The 21,139-nt window shown below is 42.4% G+C and overlaps 2 protein-coding genes across 2 annotated transcripts in view; one reads left to right on the top strand and one right to left on the bottom strand.

Moving 5' to 3' along the window:
• AFG3L2 (AFG3 like matrix AAA peptidase subunit 2) overlaps nucleotides 1-16,679 on the bottom strand; it is a 47,262-nt gene extending 30,583 nt beyond the window's left edge. The window contains exons 1-5 of the mRNA XM_024212583.2: nucleotides 16,532-16,679; nucleotides 6,143-6,242; nucleotides 5,106-5,174; nucleotides 3,746-3,861; nucleotides 2,716-2,868 (exon numbers count right to left, since the gene is read on the bottom strand). Of these exons, the coding sequence (XP_024068351.1) occupies nucleotides 2,716-2,868; nucleotides 3,746-3,861; nucleotides 5,106-5,174; nucleotides 6,143-6,242; nucleotides 16,532-16,651 (558 nt within the window). The 5' untranslated portion in view covers nucleotides 16,652-16,679. The remainder of the gene's footprint in view (nucleotides 1-2,715; nucleotides 2,869-3,745; nucleotides 3,862-5,105; nucleotides 5,175-6,142; nucleotides 6,243-16,531) is intronic.
• A 292-nt stretch (nucleotides 16,680-16,971) lies between these two features.
• PRELID3A (PRELI domain containing 3A) overlaps nucleotides 16,972-21,139 on the top strand; it is a 15,441-nt gene continuing 11,273 nt past the window's right edge. The window contains exon 1 of the mRNA XM_024212569.1: nucleotides 16,972-17,056. Coding sequence (XP_024068337.1) covers nucleotides 17,025-17,056 — 32 coding nt within the window. The 5' untranslated portion in view covers nucleotides 16,972-17,024. The remainder of the gene's footprint in view (nucleotides 17,057-21,139) is intronic.

Below are 21,139 nucleotides of genomic sequence, written 5' to 3'. Positions count from 1 at the left end.
AAAAAAAAAAAAAAAAAAAAAAAAAAAAAAAAAAAAAAAAAAAATCAAATGCACAGTTACAAAATGGGTAATAACTGGCTAGGCAGCACTACTGCTGAAAAGGATCTGGGGGTTACTGTGGATCACAAATTGAATATCAGTCAACAGTGTTCAGAGTAGCAGCCGTGTTAGTCTGTATCCGCAAAAAGAACAGGAGTACTTGTGGCACCTTAGAGACTAACAAATTTATTAGAGCATAAGCTTTCGTGGGCTACAGCCCACTTCTTCGGATGCATATAGAGTGAAACATATTGAGGAGATATATATGCACACATACAGAGAGCATGAACAGGTGGGAGTTGTCTTACCAACTCTGAGAGGCCAATTAAGTAAGTGAAAAAAACTTTTGAAGTGATAATCAAGATAGCTCAGTACAGACAGTTTGATAAGAAGTGTGAGAATACTTACAAGGGGAGATAGATTCAATGTTTGTAATGGCTCAGCCATTCCCAGTCCTTATTCAATTCTGAGTTGATCGTATCTAGTTTGCATATCAATTCCAGCTCAGCAGTTACAGTCAACAGTGTGATGCAGTTGCAAAAAAGGCTAATACCATTCTACTCAGCACTGGTGAGGCCTCAGCCAGAATACTGTGTCCAGTTCTGGGTGACACACTTTAAGAAAGATATGGACAAACTGGAGAGAACCCAGAGGAGAGCAACAAAAATGATAAAAGGTCTACAAAAACAAAAAAAAAAAAAACCAACCAACATACCTATGAGAAAAAGTTGAAAAACCAGTCATATTTAGTCTTGAGAACAGAAGACTAAGGGGGCACCAGAAAACAGTCTTCAAAATATGTTAAGGACTGTTCTAAAAAGGATGGTGATCGATTATTCTCCATGTCCACTGAAGAAAGAACAAGAAGTAATCTGCAGCAAGGGAGATTTAAGTTAGATATTAAGAAAACCTATCTTAAAGGATAGTTAAGCACTGGAATAGGCTTCCAAGAAAGGTTGTGGAATCCCCATCATTGGAGGTTAAGAACAAGTTAGAGAAACACCTTTCAGGGATGGTGTAGGGGTACTTCGTCCTGCCTCATAAAAGGGGTTGGACTTGATGACCTCTTGAGGTCCCTTCCAGCCGTACACTTCTATGAGATGTCAATATGAGTATCCAAATACAAGATTAAGACATCCTATCGGAGCACCTAGGTTTGAAAATTAGGCTCAAAACATGAAGTGTTCAGCTGTACACATGCAAGAACACAGAAATAATTATGTTACTGCATAATTACTGAAACAATTGCTTGTGTGTCAAACATGTAGACACTTGTGGGAACTCACAAAACGATCAGGTAGGTTTCTCCTCCCACACTCTCAAAATGAAATTAAATCCAAAAAACCGCAAAGCACATCAGTACAACAGTAAGGTTGAAAGTTTCAACCAAACAAGTTTGGAAGCTCAAAAATTAAGTTACAATAATCTTAATTCTGCCACATTACAGAAAACATATAAAGTCACCTATTTAAACTGTATAAACAATCATCCAATACACAACATACACACAACATAGCCATGTTAACATCACAATAGGAACTATAAAAACACCAGAAAGCTGAAATCCAGTTAATTAAAAAAATTAATTAGAATTTAAAGTAATACCTGGCCTTGAATCCCAATAGATGCTCTTCCAATCATTTCCCTTAAAACAGTGGTTCTCAAAGCTGGTCCACCGCTTGTTCAGGGAAAGCCCCTGGCGGGCCGGGCCAGTTTGTTTACCTGCCGCATCCACAGGTTCGGCCGATTGCGGCTCCCACTGGCTGCGGTTTGCCGTCCCGGGCCAATGGGGGCTGCGGGAAGGGCGGCCAGCACATCCCTTGGCCCGTGCTGCTTCACTCAGCCCCCATTGGCCTGGAGCAGCGAACCGCCTTCCCTGCATTTTATACCTTCAGCGAACAGTTGTCTCTGTTCACTTAGGGCTGGTCTACACTACCGTGGAACATGGAAAATTGTTGCGCCACCGCGGTAAATTGATCTAAAAAGTTACGGTACTTCAGTTATGTAATTAAGTCGACATAGCTAGATCCCGTTACCGCGTTGTCTACACTGCACTGTGTTGACGGGAAACGCTCTCCCGCTGATTTCCCTTATGCTTCTCAGGGAGGTGGAGTACACAGATTGATGGGAGAGCGTGCTCCCATCAATTTGGCTTGTCTTCACAAGACCCGCTAAATTGAAACCGCTGCATTGCAGTGCTGATTTAGCTGGTAGTTTAGACATGGCCTCAGCCACCAGCCAGGAGTGTGGGAACTGTCCCTGGGCAGGAACTGTTCAGCAGCAGAGTGGCCTTGCCTACAGCCGGGGTCACATCTTCCTCCTTGCAGTCCTGCCCAGGGGTCTCTGCTCATCAGACCAGGACTTCCCTTATGTAGGTGTCTCAGTCATGCAGGGAGCCTCCTGCAGCACCACTGTCAGCACTGCCCTAACCCCAACCCTAGTCTTCCTGTAACTGCAAGTGTTAAAATAGGGAAAACAAAACAAAAATCTTAAAAGTAGAAATAGAAATAGATACCAATTGTCAAACTTACAAAATAGTAAGAGTCAAATTCTGCCAAGCCTATTTATTAGTTACCTTTGTTAGTATGTTTGAGTATTTTTGTGCAGAAGTCATGCTAATGCTGTTGCCCAATCTAGCCATTTCTCATTTTATGATTCCCCATACCTACTACTCACCATTCCTTTAGAAAGGTAATTATTGACAAAATCCTTCCAAGTGATTTCGCTGCCAGAGCTCCTGAAGAAAGAGAGATATGTAACAACAGCCCAGATAAAGCAAATGCCCAGGAAGTAAGCCCGGAACTCTTTGTCATCCCATGGAAAGTCACCCTAGGACATGGAAAGAAGAAAAAACAAAAGAATATTTTTGTCTCTCTAGTGCAGGGAGTGCAAGGTTAAAGAACGGATGTCACGTGCATTTTCTGTTTGTTCCCAGGGTTAAACAAGGAGTGCATCAAGCTAAACTGAATTAAGTCTGCCAAAATATTGTACTTTTTATATTCAAAAGACAAGGCTATGCCATTTCCACAGCAATGCCTTTTATCAGAGGATCTTAAAAAGTACTTTATAAACAGTAAGAGGACACAGTAAATTTGAAAGCTAACTATTAAAGAGTTTTCAGATATTTACTCCTGTCCCAAGTCCTCCTGACAACTTTTGTGGAGTTACAATCACTTCCCGCACACACACACCCCCCATTTTTAAAAAACCCCTCTCTTTCCATCACTGCTGCGTACAAGACCCACACAAAAGGGGAAACTGATCAAGCTATACAGGAGAAAGAAACTGATTCTACACAAAGTGCTGTCAAACAGACAGAATAAAGAAACTGAAAAGAAAAATATTATTTCTACCCTTAATTATCGCAATCCTTGGTGTTACGTTTAATGGTGTCAAAAAATTCCAGAAAAGCTGTGTTTTTGTCAACTGTATTTCTATGGCCAAAATGACTCGTGTTGCCTACATTCATTAAATGTACCAAACTATGAAAACTATTATCAGTTTGGTCTATTGATCCACATAGTGCCTCAAAAGTCTCCCCTGACAATAAGAAGTTTTTAAAGCCAACGATATACACTCAAAGCTTCATTATAAATACACTAAGCACTTCTTCCAAAGAGTCAAAATCATATTCTTTCATTGGTTCACCACAGTGTTTATACAAGGTAAGCCAGTGCCACAAAACAATGTATTTTAGAGTGAAGACCTTCTGAAATCTGGCCCACCATCCAGTGTCTTCTTTCTTGCCACCTCTTTTTCCACCTCCTCCTCCTCCTCCACTGTTGCTCCCAGGAGGTCGCTGGGCATTAGTCTGCTTTGCTTCTACCAAAGAGAGAGACACATTAACAACATTTTCAAGTCCTACAGAAATCTCAGACTAACACAGGGATTTTCTGTTTATAATATAAATTAAATAAAAGCTTTTCTCAAGAACAAAACTAACCCGAAATGCACAATAGTTTACAAATGCAAAGCATCTCAGAAATCAATTACAAAATATCATCTATTGAAGAATCACGTTTTTCTCTTTTTGTTTTCCCCCCTCAAACAAGAGTCGTGTAATCCACTCCTTAATCAACAGATGGCCACATCACATGACCATGATCAAAGCAGAGCACCACTATTTGTATTCCACAACTCTTGGGAGCTTCTAAGAATTGAATACGCAATTCCCTAGATTTGGTCCCTCCAGAACATGGAGGTGTACTGGCTGGGCAATGTGGGGAAGATTATACTATCTCTGTCCCCATTTTGCAAAAAAATGGAGGACTTTTCCTGGGCTGTCAATCTGGTACCCATGACCAGCATTAAGCATCATATGACTAAAACTCCCCATGATATCTAGGCCTATAGATCATTGTTTACTTCTTTCAACGTTCAGGAAATGTTTAAAATAGAATCTGGAGTCTGGTTTGACATCCTAGTTGTAAGACAATGGAAAAGAATCCGGGGATAGGAGTTCATTATCTCTGCACTGTGCCTTTGTGACTGCTGGTTACCCTCCTCACAACAGGCTCTGATTACTGCCTATTTTCCTGTAATCAGACCCTTAATACATCTATCTCTATGACAACCAAATGGTTGCTACGGCCAATGATTTCCCCATCTCCTGGCCTACACATACACCTGAGCAAGGGACTCTATGGGACTGACACTGCCAGCCTCTCCTTCAAGCAATAGCCTACACACAGCTAGTGCTTGGGGCCCCACCCTCTGAACAGTGATTCTGTGATTGCTTCCTGCACAAGGAACAGATGTTTTAACTTGCTCTGGGAAAGGCTCAGAGATCTACATATGTACATCACATGATTATGTCGATTAAAAGGGCATTGAACATGTATTCTAGAATACCAGGCTGGGAGGGGCATAAGAGGAAGCAAAAAATGACTCCATGAATGACTCTATATGCCATATGAAACTGAAAAGGTTTTAATGCAGTCTGCGGTTTCAGAGCCAACATGGAGCACGGTTTCTGCAAACATCTAATATGAATATATCAGTGACATAGTAACAGAATTAATAAGTATCCTAAAGCAAAGCCTGAATTGGGAAAAGCCCATTAGTACCTTTTGTTTCTCCAGCTGATCCTTTGGATTCATTAGTTTTCTTTCCATTACGAAAATACTTTTCAAATCCTATTAAGAGAACACATTAAAAGTGCCTGATATACTTCTAGCCATTGGTACTTTTATGAAGATTAATGGGGGTACTCAAATATAATAAGCATAAATATTATGCACTTATCACCCTGTATCATATAAGTTATTAGCTTCATCTCAGTGGTGGCTCTTTCCACAAGAACTCATTATAATGTTCAGCAGAAAATATTTGGTTTATTTAGACTGAAGATATTTACTTGTAAAAGAAAAATAAGGAGTTTTTATGCTCTTATTAAATTAACATTGAGCCAAAGTCTAATTGCCCTACAAGTCAAGGAAAGAAAGGGTGTTTAATAAGGTACTGGAAAAAAGAGAGACCTAGAAAAAGTGCCGGACAAGAATCTTGCCTTTTAACTACCAACCCTTTTTTCAATACTAACCCTCCAAATGGGGGTTGAGGAGGTTGGGGTGGGGAGGATTGAGGCTTCTAGTGAAAAAGCTAGCCAAAGATTCACCAACAGCATGAACATGTCCCTCTTCCTATCTATCAAGCACCACTCATGTATATATGTCATATTTAAATAATTGCACTATCAATGTTTAAATTAGATGATACATACCATGTATCTGAGAGATCTTTGTGTATAAAGATCCCAACTCGTGCAGGTAGAAAAATAAGCATTTATAGCACTATTTTATTAACAATTCAGCAGAGCTTTCTACTCCATACACAAAGTTATAAATCAGGGATACGCAAATTTTGCTTAACTGAGCGATGCACTGGCAACTTGTCAGGAACCTGAAGACCAGTTTAAATTCTGTAAGAGGGAGCAAACTGCAGTTACTCATCTTTAACAGGAGGTGCAGTCTGCTGATCCCAGCATTGCTCCATCTTGCTATCAGTGGCCATTTAATGCTGGAACCTGTTGTTTCTGAGAATAGGGCCAAATGAAACATGAGAGTGGTCCTCATTATTTCACTCACTACTGCTAAGTTATAATTACCTTTAGGAGGTTGGGAGAAGAGTCTTCTGTAAGCAGCAATTACGCTTGCCAAGACAGTACTTTTGTTAGTAGGCACTCTAGTGGTAACTTGTTCATGGAGCTGAAAGATGAAGTGCAAACACTATTAGGTAACAAGAAAGTATTAGAGATGTCTTCAATCAATCTCTTTAAAAATCTTTAGATGACACCAGTCATCAGATATTACACAGTATGTCAGAAGATTCTTTCTTCCACCCTAATATAGCAAGAATTGCTGTGGATATGAGCAAAGAAAAAAATTAGGAGGAGAAAGGTGGAAATTAGTCATCATATGGTTTTCTGTAATAGGCAAGTCTTTGTTACCTTTGTTGTACAAATCTATGATTTTGCCAGCAATAGTGCAGATTGGGCAACAAGAGGAAATGCACAAAACATTTCTTATAAATAATTACATATGGTACACAGTGCAGATATTTAGCTTTACATTTCCCGTACAATCTCAGACATAGGATAATTTAAAGTATATTACTAAATGTATTTTTCACATCATCAGCTAATGGGTACTTGAAGTGTAGCACTGAGCCTGGTTGGGCAGGTGAGATCCTCACAGGTATGGCATGAGTTTTTATGAAAAAAAATCCAGATTCTTTCTGTACAGGAAGGATCTGCTCAGAGGTCCAAGACAGAGGGGCATATTAGACAGTGCTTACACAGAGCTGAAAAGCCCATTTGAGAGAAAGAGAATCTTAAAGCAGATCTAAAGCTTTTATATACATTAGGATCCATTTACAGCAGACTCACAAGTTCATATTATGCTAATTGAAGTACCTTCCAGGTTTGCAGGGTTCTAGATTTTAGAGTTTGGTGGAAAGGATCCATTTTAAACAATTTTAATTGTTAAGATAAAATAAATTAAGTTAAATGACAAGTTAAAACTTAATGTTACCTGAATAATGATCCTTAAAACTTTTAGAATATACTGAATAAAGTGTAGTATAATCTTACGGTAAGGTGGAGTTCCCTTTTTCTTCCAAAGAGAGACTATAAATTCTGAATATGATCCAAATTTACCTACTTCCTGGAGTTAGCTTAAATAACTAAAAAACATAAAATTTAAGTAAAGCTCTGTGTAAGCACTGTCTAATATGCCCCTCTGTCTTGCACCTCTGAGCAGATCCTTCCTGTACAGAAAGAATCTGGATTTTTTTCATAGAAACTCATGCCATACCTGTGAGGATCTCACCTGCCCAACCAGGCTCAGTGTTAATGTGAAAATACATTTAGTAATATACTTTAAATTATCCTATGTCTGAGATTGTACGGGAAACATAAATGTAAAGCTAAAGAATGGCTACTCAAAGGCTTTCCCCTGAAGGAGGCCATTATGCCCTAAGTTCCCTCTAAGCTGCACGGCCGCGCAGCAGGCTATCAAGGGCCGCACAGGGGCGCAGCCACAGGGGCCTGGAGAGGAGAGAGCTAGGGAGTGGGCAGGGAGCAAATTGAGGTGTGCAGGGCTCCCACGGCAGGGAGAGGCGCCTCTCCCCCGACCCCAGTCCCAGGGCTTCTACAGCAAGGAAAGACGCTCTCCCCCAGCCCCGTGCTGCTGCGGCGAGAGAGGGCTGGGGGGTGTCCTCTCTCCCACCGCAGCCCTGGGGCAGATTGCATTCCAAACCCCTCATCCCTGGCCCCACCCTAGAGCCCACACCCCCAGACAGAGCCTTCCCCCCTGCACCCCAAACCTCTGCCCCAGCCCTGAGCTCCCACCCACATCCCAAACCCCTCATCCCTGATCAGGATGGATAAAAATCAATTAAAAAAAAAAGACACGGATTTTTTTTGATAAAATGCTTTTTGAGGGAAAAAACCCTATCTAAAGATAGTTTTAATTAAGATATCTTTGAGTTATAATGTATCTCATCATGGAATAGGGATTATAAATTTTAATTCTATAGTATGAGACAATATATTCATGTAATGTTTAAGAAAAATTTTGTAAATGAATTCCAATAGTTCATGGATTAGGGACCCAATTTTATGAGGTTCCAGGAGTTTCTGTATAGATTATTTAGGTTAATCTTTCTATATACTCAATGGGACTCAGTGCTCGGTCTAGAAGATACCATCATAGATGCTTTGTTTTGCAGTTCTCAAACTGCAGATTTGTGTCTACAGAGATAACATGCTTGTTAACAGCAAAAAAATAAATAAATAAATAATACATAGAAGAGAGAAATAACAGACCTCAACCCTATTGTACCTCTGCAAATTTGTGTACACAGAGTCAATCCCTTACCTCTCTCTAAAAGTGCAGTTTCGAACAGTTCAATGAATAGAAGATTGCTGGGGGCAGAATAGATCTGGACAAGGAGAAGAAGTCTGGAGATGAATGTGAGAAGGGAGGGACAGGCAATAGAAACAAAAGTGAAACTGTTTGAGCAGCATATTCCAGAAGTCTTGAAGTCTTTCCAAGTGTAGCCTTCATTGATTTGAGATCTACCATACCATTCTCTCACTAGAAGGGAAAACCTATAACAGCAGGCCGTAAGAGAGACCCAGTTTGGGAATATTTGAATGAAGTTCCTCTACCTGTGGATAAGACAGGCATGTGTGCAACAAAGAAATGCAAGGCCTGGTTGCCCGAATGAAACAACATCATGGGGGGAGGAATAGCTCAGTGGTTTGAGCATTGGCCTGCTAAACCCAGAGTTGTGAGTTCAATCCTTGAGGGGGCCATTTAGGGATCTGGGGCAAAAATCTGTCTGGGGAGCGATCCTGCTTTGAGCAGGGGGTTAGACTAGATGACCTCCTGAGGTCCCTTCCAACTCTGATATTCTATGATTCTAAGTTTTCCTTCTCAGGAGGAAGCTGTGTTGAAGATGGTGACCAGCCCTCGGTGGAGAAAGAAGTGGTTCGGGACTATTTAGAAAAGCTAGGTGAGCACAAATCCATGGGCCGGATGCACTGCATACGAGGGTGCTAAAGGAGTTGGCGGATGTGATTGCAGAGCCATTGGCCATTATCTTTGAAAACTCATGGCAATGGGGGAGGTCCCAGATGACTGGAAAAAGGCAAGGAGGATCACCCAGGGAACTACAGGCCAGTCAGCCTCACCTCAGTCCCTGGAAAAATCATGGAGCAGGTCCTCAAGGAATCAATTCTGAAGCACTTAGAGGAGAGGAAAGTGATCAGGAACAGTCAGCATGGATTCACCAAGGGCAAGTCATGCCTGACTAACCTAATTGCCTTCTATGATAAGATAACTGGGTCTGTGGATGAGGGGAAAGCAGTGGATGTGTTATTCCTTGACTTTAGCAAAGCTTTTGATATGGTCTCCCACAGTATTCTTGTCGGCAAGTTAAAGAAGTATGGGCTGGATGAATGGACTATAAGGTGCATAGAAAGCTGGCTAGATCATCAGGCTCAACAGGTAGTGATTAATGGCTCCATGTCCAGTTGGAAGCCGGTTTCAAGCGGAGTGCCCCAAGGGTCGGTCCTGGGGCCGGTTTTGTTCAATATCTTCATTAATGATCTGGAGGATGGCATGGACTGCACCCTCAGCAAGCTTGCAGATGACACTAAACTGGGAGGAATGGTAGATACGCTGGAGGGTAGGGATAGGAAACAAAGGGACCTAGACAAATTAGAGGGTTGGGCCAAAAGAAGCCTGATGAGGTTCAGCAAGGACAAGTGCAGAGTCCTGCCCTTAGGACGGAAGAATCCCATGCACTGCTACAGACTAGGGACCGAATGGCTAGGCAGCAGTACTGCAGAAAGGACCTAGGGGATACAGTGGACGAGAAGCTGGATATGAGTCGACAGTGTGTCCTTGTTGCCAAGAAGACAAACGGCATTTTGGGCTGTATAAGTAGGGGCATTGCCAGTAGATTGAGGGACATGATCATTCCCCTCTATTCGACATTGGTGAGGCCTCATCTGGAGTACCGTCTCCAGTTTTGGGCCCCACACTACAAGAAGGATGTGGAAAAATTGGAAAGAGTCCAGCGGAGGGCAACAAAAATGATTAGGGGGCTGGAGCACATGACTTATGAGGAGAGGCTGAGGGAAACTAGGATTGTTTAGTCTGCAGAAGAGAAGAATAAGGGGGGGGATTTGATAGCTGCTTTCAACTACCTGAAAGGGGATTCCAAAGAGGATGGATCTAGACTGTTCTCAGTGGTACCAGAAGACAGAACAAGGAGTAATGGTCTCAAGTTGCAGTGGGGGAGGTTTAGGTTGGATATTAGGAAAAACTTTTTCACTAGGAGGGTGATGAAGCACTGGAATGGGTTACCTAGGAAGGTGGTGGGATCTCCTTCCTTAGAGATTTTTAAGGTCAGGCTTGACGAAGCCCTGGCTGGGATGGTTTAGTTGGGAATTGGTCCTGCTATGAGCAGGGGGTTGGACTAGATACCTCCTGAGGTCCCTTCCAACCCTGATATTCTCTGCTGCTATGAAGATGATGAAAGGAACATGTCTGAACATGCAGGGCCTTCAGGTTGGTAAACTTTTTTATTTCATACTTCTTCCTTAAGGGCTGCCTGTCTTCCATCTGGACTATTCTTGTAATCTCATGTTTGAGCAAAAAATATCGTTGTTACGCTATGGTACTATCATTTTAGATGCAGTTGTGATAAAAAATAAATAGCTGAAATAGGCAGATCTTCCTTTTACAATTTCACCTTTAAAGTAGTACTGAGCATCAGTGAATGCAATGCATAATACTAAATGAGCAGTATGGTAAGAATAATTAAATAACTGCATTGACTTATTTTGTTTAGGAGAATCCATCCTCAACATACAAGATTCTGAAGGACTATCCACCTTCAAGATCACCATCATTTTCTATAGTTTCAATTATTCATTTTCTGATATAGCTGTAAAACTAATCTAAAAAGTTTTCAAAATAAATCACTTTAAAAATGTATAGTGTGTACCTTCTAAAAATGAAACCAACATCTATCTGAGTTGTGAAGAATATGTATTAAGGTTATAACAACCAACAAGAATGCACTTTTATGTAAACCATGATTAAATCAAGTCTTCCTGACTTGTGATTTAAATCAAACCTACCATGTCCTTGATCCCACCCCAGAGCCCTCACCCCCTGCACCTCAACCCTCTGCCCCAGCTCTGAGCCCCCTCCCACACTCCGAACCCCTCAGCCCCACCCCCGCCACATCACCTCCATATTGGTGCACATAACAAATTTCATTCCATACATGGATGTAAAAAATTAGAGGGAACATTGAGATAGAGGGAAGTAGTGGCTGGGCAAAGGGATATTCAACCCTTTCATGCTCCTGGAGGGAACTGCTAGAAGTGAATTAACCTGACATCGGGTGACTCAGCAGAAATAACTCTGCATCAGGTCTAGCATCTGACATCACTGTGAACCAGAACAAAGGCTCTGCATATCTATGCAAGGTCCTATTATCTTCACTCTGAGTTTTCCTTCATAAGTGCAGCAATGTTATTAACATTTAGCAATTATGTTATGCTCAAAATATACTGGCTGTAAAACAGACTTTCTATCCTAAAGGTGAATCTAATATCAAAGATGGAAGGAAGAAATTGATATGCTGCTTCACAGAATTCCATCATGCCACCATAAATTGCATTTATAATATTGTCCTTTGAAAGCTGTTGCCAATCTTGTGATTTTTTTAAGGGTTTTAATTAAAGACTTTTTTGAACAAAGTTTGATCCATTCCCACTTTTGGAATTAGGGGGAATTCATGTGAATGAGTGAATGCTCCTATCTCCTTGTTATTCACTTCTGATATAGAGACAGGCAGGTGAAGGATTCCCAGTCTGTTGATGCCCTCCCTTCCATCTTTATTTTGTGTTGTCATACTTAGGGCCCTATGAAATCCGTTTTATTATTGTGAATTTTCAGATTTATTATTTTCTGATGTAGTTTTTTTCCATTTAAAAAATAATTAATTCCATCTCCTCCAGCCCTGGGGCCGCAGTGAGGATACGTCTTTATTGTTTTGTATAGCGTTGGATTTTATTTTAGCGCTGGATTCCATGTTATTGTTTTGCTTCCATGATTCCGTCCATGTTCTGGTTAACACAGATTTCATAAGGCTCTACATACTGCCCTCAGAATAAACCTTGGTACTAAAAATCCAAGAAAACCTTTCACTGAGAAAGTAAAGCATGCCAGGGTAAAACAGATACTTTGTTGAGTAGCTGCTACGTCTAAGGAGCCATCACCCCCAGCAGGGACAAGTACAAATGTGCAGCTGCAAGGGGCTCTAGGGAAAGAGGTAAATCTGTATGGCTAACAAAGGGTTTAATGACAATCTACATGCATCTCAGGGACGAAGCAACAGTGAAACTCAGAAGAAAACTATGTCTGAGAATTTTGTCTCATCTTCTCTTCTATATTACCTGTCTTCCCGCAACACCAAAAATTAATAAAGGTCTGTTGGGGAGAATATTTACTTTATTCATGATCCAAATTCAGAGTAACTGAACAAAAAGCAAGAATATTCAGCAGCTTTTGCTCCATCTAATCCAGGGAAAACAATCGTGTTCATACAGTTTAAGACTGGTTATGGGTGAACCAGGTTATAACCAGCACGAATAGGGCTAATCTGTGTTAAGACTTGGTTGATCAGGAATATGCTATAGCATGGGGACAGACCGGAACAGAAGAGCTAGTACACTGTTAGATTTCTCTCTGCAGACTACAAACTGTGCTGCTAAAATGTCTCTAATAGTGCCTCAGGTAAGATGCACAGAAGGAAGAGTTATAAAATACATTTTATAAAGAAGAAAGTAAAAGTTACCTTTATGCCACATGCATTGAATCCCTAGACTAAGTCTTGATTGTACCCATGTTTACATTGACTATAGACCTATGTCGAAGTTAATTAATTTTAAAATGCCTACAGTTCCTTTCTCCTCCACCTGCGTAATTTCAACAGTTATTAGAATTCCTATGTGAATTTATTTGCTTAATCTAAAAGCCAAGGCTACTCTATCAAGGAATATTACAGCCAAGATATTACACATTCAAGCTAATAACTATAATAAATGTCATGGAAATCCAGTTTTAGCACAGCATGCTGCTGTTCTTAGGGAAACTGTTCTTAGGTTAGCTGGAGCTGGGAATGCCAGAGTGACCTAAAATGATATGATACTTTCAGCGTGTTTTAAAGGGGGAAAAGAAGAAAGAGCAAATGAAGCACACTTTGCCTTCATGCTGTCTAAACATTTAGGCCATTTAATGAACCATACAGGGGAACCCTGCCCAGCCTATCAATCCTGGGGATAAAACAGTTGCCATGACAAAGGAATTAGAAATAAATAACAGGCAAGTAAATATTCTTCATTGCTCCAAGGAACCTTCATCTTAGGGAAAGAGAATGATACCCAATGAGCATTTTTTAAACAAAGTTGATAAAACACTCACAAATATAAAATAGTCCACAATGGAGAGGCAAAGAGAGCATACAAGTCAGGTTTACACCTGAGTTACATTAAGGCTGTGATGCAGCTCTACTCACTGTTTAACAGTGTCAGACAAATACAAGACCCATAGCACTGAATAAATGCTGCCTCATGCTCAGTCTCCTTCAGAATCTTGTGCTGCAAAACAGAATAGCAGCATTGCTGGGTATTTAAAAAAAAAAAAAAAATCAGAACTTTTCACTTTACAAAAAAGAAAAGATGTCAAGCTACTAAATCCTCGTAATTCTAATCCACAGAAAGTTACCAAGAACACAAAAGAAGCACAGAAAATCCCCAATATTTTCGATTACATCAACAGAAAATTAATCCTTTCCCCAAAATCAAGAGGTTATCAATAAACAAAACACACTAGTACTAGTTATTTACCGCATGGCAAAAGCTTCAAAAATTTGTTTTTAAAATGTCCGAAACTGGTGATTTCCAACCAGTAGTACATGCACCCCGGGGGTACACAGAGGTCTTCCAGGGGATACATCAACTCATTTAGATACTTGTCTTGTTTTACAACAGGCTACAAAAAAAGCACCAGCAAAGTCAGCACAAACTAAAATTTCAGACGACTTGTTTATACTGCTCTGTATGCTATACACTAAAATGGAAATAAAATAAATCAGTTGGAATATAAATATTGTATAATTATATGGTAATAATTAGAAAGTAAGCAATTTTTCAGTAATAGTGTGCTGTGAAACTTCTGTATTTGTAGGTCTGATTTTTTAAGTAGTTTTTAAGTGAAGTGAAACTTGGGGGTATGCAAGACAAATCAGACTCGTGAAAGGGGTACAGTAGTCTGGAAAGGTTGAGAGCCACTGTCTTAAACTGAACAAAGTAAACTGGACCCAGCTGACATCCTTTTTAGTATCTGACAACCATCAGCTACTTCATAAGAGTGCTTAGAAAAAAAAGTAGAAGGTTTCTAATAAAGACTAATCCTTTGAAAATGCAGTATAACTAACTTACATAAAGGCAGGCACAGCAGATCATTACATATGGTTATCTCCACAGTTTACTTCAGTTTCTTGTAAATTATGCTTTCCACTGAAGATACTCTAGATAAGATATTAAATTTCTAATGTTCATCATCATGTATATTCTACCTCCTTAATATAAGAATTCTTAAAAGGAAAACATACTACTTTGAATAAGAATATACCCATTAATAATAGTAAGTGTTCAACTTTCTTAAAGATCAGTGGCATTGCCTACAAGAAGCCATTAAGAAAGATGTCCTGATAAAGTTAAGGCCTCACTAAAATCTACACAAAGAAACTAAGAATTAAAACAAACTATGCCTAGAGATGGAAGTATATACTCAGGGTTTGAGACCTCATGCTGAAGTATCCCAATCACTTCATAAGTATTCATTTACCTTTGCAGCAACAATGTGAACTAGTCCCCCATCACATAGGAAACTGAGGCACGGAGACATTAAGTGACTTGCCAAAAGTCACGTAGGATAGTGGTTCTCAACCAGGAGTACACATACCCCTGGGGGTACGCAGAGGTCTTCCAGGGGATACATCAACTCATCTAGATATTTTCTTAGTTTTACAACAGGCTACATAAAAAGCACTCGTGAAGTCAGTACAAACTAAAATTTCATAGACAAGGACTTGCTAATACTGCTCTATATGCTATCCACTAAAATGTAAGTACAATATTTATATTCCAATTTATTTATTTTATAATTACACCTCTACCCCGATATAACGCTGTCCTTGGGAGCCAAAAAATCTTACCGTGTTATAGGTGAAACCATGTTATATTGAACTTGCTTTGATCCGCTGGAGTGCACAGCCCCGCCTCCCTTGGAGCGCTGCTTTAGCGCATTATATAAGAATTCGTGTTATATCGGGTCACGTTATATCGGGGTAGAGGTGTATATGGTAAAAATGAGAAAGTCAGCAATTTTTCAGTAACAGTGTGCTGTGACACCTTTGTATTTTTATGTCTTAGTTTGTACGTGAGATGAAACTTGGGGTTATGCAAGATAAATCAGACTCCTGAAAGGGGTACCGTAGTGTGGAAAGGTTGAGAGCCAGTGACATAGCACTAAATGGAGTCCCTGTCCAGTGCCATGCCACAAGACCATCCTCCCTTTTTAATCCAATGACATTACAAATAAGGGTGACCACTCAGATAGCTTTTGTGCTCCCCACACCTGTGCTGTAGGAGCTGGACAGAGGCCACACCATTTCACTGAGAGTGAACAGCCATCGAATGGCAGTGATTTTTGTGCAATACTGCATTTGCCCACATTCAAATCTGCAACCTAAAGCTTGAACCTGTGAGCTTCCAATTCCCGTCACTTCCCTTTAAAGTGACCACAGGCGATTTTTTTTAGCACCTTGGCTTACGGGTGAGCTGCGAACAGTTCGTTGGGATCCAGAATCCTGTGAGTTGAGCGGAGCGCCCCGACTAGCCAGCCCGGGGAGCCCCCAGCGCCCTCCTGGCCTTACACTGCCCCCGCCTAGCTTTAACATTGATGCCCTGGAGACAGGCCTCCAGCCCCCGCTTGGCAGGGACACGCTGAAGGGCCTGGTCATCCTGATCCCCGGCTCCTTGAGGACAAAACGCAAAGGCAAGGGCCCGTGGAGGGCGCGATTTCAAAGCGAGCAGGGGGGTGCAGCCGTGGCCTGGGGCCGAGCCAGACGCCCGCACGTTTCTGGCCAGGGGCGTAGGGCCTACGCGGCGGGCACCGAGGAACGTGAGTCTCCTCAGGCGCGCTGGCCGGGGGACAGCAGCCCCCTGCGGAGCCGAGCCCCGGGCGCGGGTTAACGCAGGCCGTGGGGAGCGCGCCCGGGCACGATGGTCAGCGGGAGAGCCAGGGCGGGTCACCCCAACCCCACTCGCAGGCTGGGGAGCGTCGTCCCCCGCGGACACTGGCAGCGGCTGCCCTGGCTCCTCCCGCACCGCCGTGTCGCTCACCTGCGCCAGCCCCGGCCCGGAGGGGCCCCGGCCCGAGAGCAGCTGCTGCAGTGTCAGGCCCCTGGGCAGGCCCCAGCGCCGGCAGCAGCCCCGCGACAGCAGCAGGTAGCGGTACGCCATTGCCAAACGGCCGCCGTGAGACTCGATTCTCCGGCCACAAGCCCCGCCCCCGCCGCGGCGTGTGAGCTCATCACGTAACGTCGGGAGGGGAACGGGGTCATGTGGCTGCAAGAAACTACCGGCGATGGAATGACGTATTTAAAGGTGGGGCGGGTTTTTTTTCCTGGTGTCCCGCGCGCCCCTCCCACTCGTGAGGCAATTGGGAGCGCGTGAGTCATGAGCCTGCCCAGCACATTCTGTACCCGGCTCGGTGCGTCCCGCCCCCTGGTTGCGTCACGGCCCCTCCCCCGCTGAGCCGGCTCTTTCTTTGCCCTGAGCGAGCGCTTGAGAGGTCGCCATTGGAGCTCGCGCGCCGGGGTACAGCAGCGGAGCGATGAAGATCTGGAGCTCGGAGCACGTGTTCGGGTGAGCAGGCGGGAGCAGGCGCCGCACCTGGGCTGGGGGAGCTTGGGCGCCGGGCCCCAGGCGGGCGGTGATTCCTGCAGGCCGGTAGCGCGCTGGCCCTGCGGCCCCGGGCAGTGACTCCACCGTTACCGGGCCAGACGCCGGTCTGTGCCCGTGGGGACTCCCGGCCCAGCCTGGGACTCTGTCTGTGAGCCGGGGCTCCCTGGCGCGGGCCCCCGCCGGTCACTGGGCTAAACGCCACCCCGGCGCTATGATGCTCCAGTCCTTACCCAGCGCCCTTCGCCCATGGGCCGGGAAATGGCATTTATTCCTAGATCATAGTTGGGGAAACTGAGGCACAGAGTAGGGTTGTGACTCGTCCGGGGTCACGCCGCAGCACAGCGGGAGAGCCAGGTGACAGCTGGCACCACCTAGCCCTACAGAGGAAAAAGTGCTAAGTGCGAACTATGACCTACCGTTACTGCAGTGGCCTTAACTTTACTTATCAGCCTGTGCTGCGACTCTGTATCTCTCTCTCTATCATTGTGTGGGTTGCAGGAAGTGTTATCAATTCCGCAGTTCCTCCTTTTTTTTCCCTAAGAAACTAACTGATCATGAGGTCTTTTTGTAGTTAAAGTTAAGATTGTGCGCAGCTCTCACTGAGTGAGGAGTACATTTTGCTGTTCAAAGGGGATGCAGTTGGTGGCAGTGCAGTATGGAGATCTGTGCAAAATTTCCATACTAACGTGAGAGAGGTGACTGAGGGCTTGTCTAATGGGGAAGTTTTACCGGTAATACTGGTGTGACCCCCTGTGGACATTATTAATCCTGTAAAAGAGTGGCATTTTTCACCTTAGTTTAAACCACTTCTCAACCACCAAGGAAGCTCTTATAATAGAATGAGTGTCCACCAGGGAGTTCTGCTGGTATAACTACATTGGTTTAAATTCACCCCCCAAATTATGCTGAAACTTTCCTGTATAGACAAGGGCTGAAAGCAGTGTGAAAGGTTTCCACAGCTGTCTTCTGTTTGCCAATGCCAACGTATGCAGTAAGACTCTAAAAGGGCAGTTATGAAACTGACAAAACTATTACATTATTTGGCATTAAGGCATAGGCATTCATAAATGACCTTTCATAATATTAGAGCAAACACAGATGTAGTTGATTCTCCTAAAGGGTATGAACAGATTAAAACTGAGTTATTGTAACATTTTGTGTATGTCCCCCCTCCCTTTTTTTTGTTTTTTGTTAAGGTGTAATGTGTTTTAAGTAATCCATGAAATATCTTCAATGAGCTGCTAACATTCAAAGTTAATAACTTTGTCATTTATTTCATGTTGTTCTTCATATAAATGAAGCATTTAACTGCAAAAATGATTATGTATGACATTTGAAAACTGCTTGTGTCACACAAAACGAGAACTGTATAATTGGTAGCAAAGTTTGAGAATACTTGTGTGTCAAAGTCTAGCCACATCATACTGGGAAACATCTGTAGATAGGCTACGAACTTCAGTGATGATGGCTTAGACATTTCAAAACAGCGGCTTCCTTTTCGCGTTTGTGGCACAGATTGGTAGGTAGAAGCTTGTTGTTGTTTTTTTTTTAAAGTCAGTGAAGTCATAGCCTCACTATATAGAAATATAATATAGTCCCTGCTTCCTAGGACTCTACAGTCTAGACTGGATAAACCTAGGAGATACTCTCCTCCTTCCCTCTCCCTCCTTGCTGAGTAAGTTCAGAATGTAACTCTGTAGTCCCAGATGAAGCTTGTAGTTGTGTGTGCTGGTTTTTCTTTTCTTTTTTTTTAATGGACTACAGCGGGGAGGGGGGAGGAAAGAGAAAAGGAACTGGGTGCTTGTTACCACCCAGTTCTTCCAACCTGATGGAAGTGGGTTTTGAGGAGGGGTTTGAAAAAGTCCCATTATTGCAAACTCCAGTCTTGCTTTACCAGTGTTAGCAACTTTGGGAGCCTTAATGTAGGTGTACCATCTGTGTTTAAAGCTCCATGTCATCTAGCCTGGCACAGACCCTCTGTTGATTAGACATGCTGTGTCTACACTGCATGGTTGGCCTTTGTCAGCTGACTCTAGCTTTGGTTGCAGAGCTATAAAATTGCAGTGTATGCATTTGGGCTAGAGGCTGGGTGCTGGGACCCTATGAAGGGGGAGGAGTCTACATTACAATTTTATAGCCCAGCAATCCAAGCCCCATGACCCAGAGTCAGTTGGCATGGGCCAGCTGTAGGTACTTTATTGCAGTGTAGACATACCCAGAGTGTTTAAAAATGTCATTGAAAGCCCCCCTATGCTAGGGCTCTCGCAGTTGCTAACATAGGTGAAGCTAGAATGATGTTAGCAGCAATCTAAAATCTTTGCTAAACTTTCTTAGTATAGGGGTTTATACTGGTTTAGCGATATTTACTTAAATAACTTCAGATAAGCTGGTGTACATTTGGTATGTGGGCAAAGATCTAGTCTCAGGGTTTTGACAGCTGAAGTTATCATGTGTAAACCAAAACTTCTAGTGTAAAATGAAAGGGGTCGGTGCTATTAACACTTTCTCTTTTGTTGCACAACTTCTGTTTTGAGCAACTGCAGAGCTTGACTTGAAAATCAGTTATCTGTGGAACATAATACTTTCTTGATGCTATGTGAAAATTAGATCGCAGAGTGTGCGGCCTGCAAAACTGTATGCTGCAATGTGTGAGAGTGTAGTTAGATCAGAGATTCATAAAATGGCCTTTAGCTCCTTGAAAGTCTTCAAGGACATCTTGCCTTTGTTAATCACCTTTATGCTTCGTTTTATGTTCATGTTACATTGCATAATTCCTGATGATAATATGAAGACTAATTCATGCATATCTTTTAGTAGAGAGCAGGGTTTAGGAATAGAGGAAGGAACTTTTGCTTGAAATTATATATATAAAAATTTCCCCATTTGAAGCTGAAGGACCACTTTGTTTTTCCTGTTCATGCTGGAGATGTTTGCAAAACTCCAGTGTGTGTGTGTTATAGAGGGATGTCTTGTAGATGCCTTCCTACATGGGGGAGTTAAGCTGTAGTCTAATTCAAAACTGAAACTCTTTTCCATTATTTATCTAATATAGCTCCTATAACAAAGTGTGTGTGTGTCAAAATGACTCAATATCTTACTCTTCACAAAACCTCACCTATTTAAACATCTCCAATAAAAAAGACAAAATACTGTTTAGTCAGAAGTTTGAATTAAACATCAAATCAAATTCTGGCATTGAGGGAAGTGACGTCAAAAGTTAGAGCCTCTGAGAACACCTTGTTACTGACCTTGGAAAGCTGGGCCTTAGGAGCTGACTTTCAAGACTTCAGAACATGACATAAGGCTGTTTGCCTCTGAGGTCCTGACTATGCGCAACAAAAACAGTAGTCAGTTGTATAAAATTTACTGTTGCAATGCTTATTCTTGTAAGGGTTTTAACACCTCCACATAGCAACACTTTTTGCATGGTGCCTGCACTTGTCTTTTATTCCCGAACTTTTTTTTCCACTGCAGAGGTACACTTGCTAACAGCAGTGGAGCTAAACAAGTGTTAGTAATATGGAAAACTTGAGTGCAGAAAATACCTGAGAGAAACCACTGTAGTTTGTGTTGGTTTAGCTGGACTTGAGCTTGCTCCTTGAAGTAACAGCTGATTTACAAAATGAGAGAATCCTACTGCAGACAGTAGCTGTGGGTAGCAGGTGCGTGGACCTCAGCTGTATTTGGCTTTCAGTGGTTGGTCTGCTAGTTTAGACGAAACAAAACTGTTAAAGAAATCTTGATAAAGATCTGGTGGAATATGGTGTTTAGTTCAGAGGCTGCTGAGGGCTTAGGGGAAACGTATTCTTGACACTGTCACTTTGCTAATGTAGTGGGGGGCCTTCTTTACATGTGAATAGCAAGAGCTGAAAGTAAGGTGAGTACCAGTCTCCACAACCCTAGAACATTGAAAGAAGTTTTCAAGGAGGCCAGCTTTAGCATGGAGAACATGACCTCATAAATCTGTTTGTTTGCCATTTTAGTCCTGGGATATTAGAGAGACAAGGTGGATGAGGTTATACCTTTTATTGGGTGAAAGAGACA

The sequence above is a fragment of the Terrapene carolina genome, unplaced genomic scaffold (genome assembly GCF_002925995.2).
Source record: "Terrapene carolina triunguis isolate 2854851 unplaced genomic scaffold, T_m_triunguis-2.0 Scaffold58, whole genome shotgun sequence".
Taxonomy (NCBI): domain Eukaryota; kingdom Metazoa; phylum Chordata; order Testudines; family Emydidae; genus Terrapene; species Terrapene triunguis.
The sequence above is the reverse complement of the archived record's forward strand: the minus strand, read 5'-3'. Positions and strand labels throughout refer to the sequence as shown.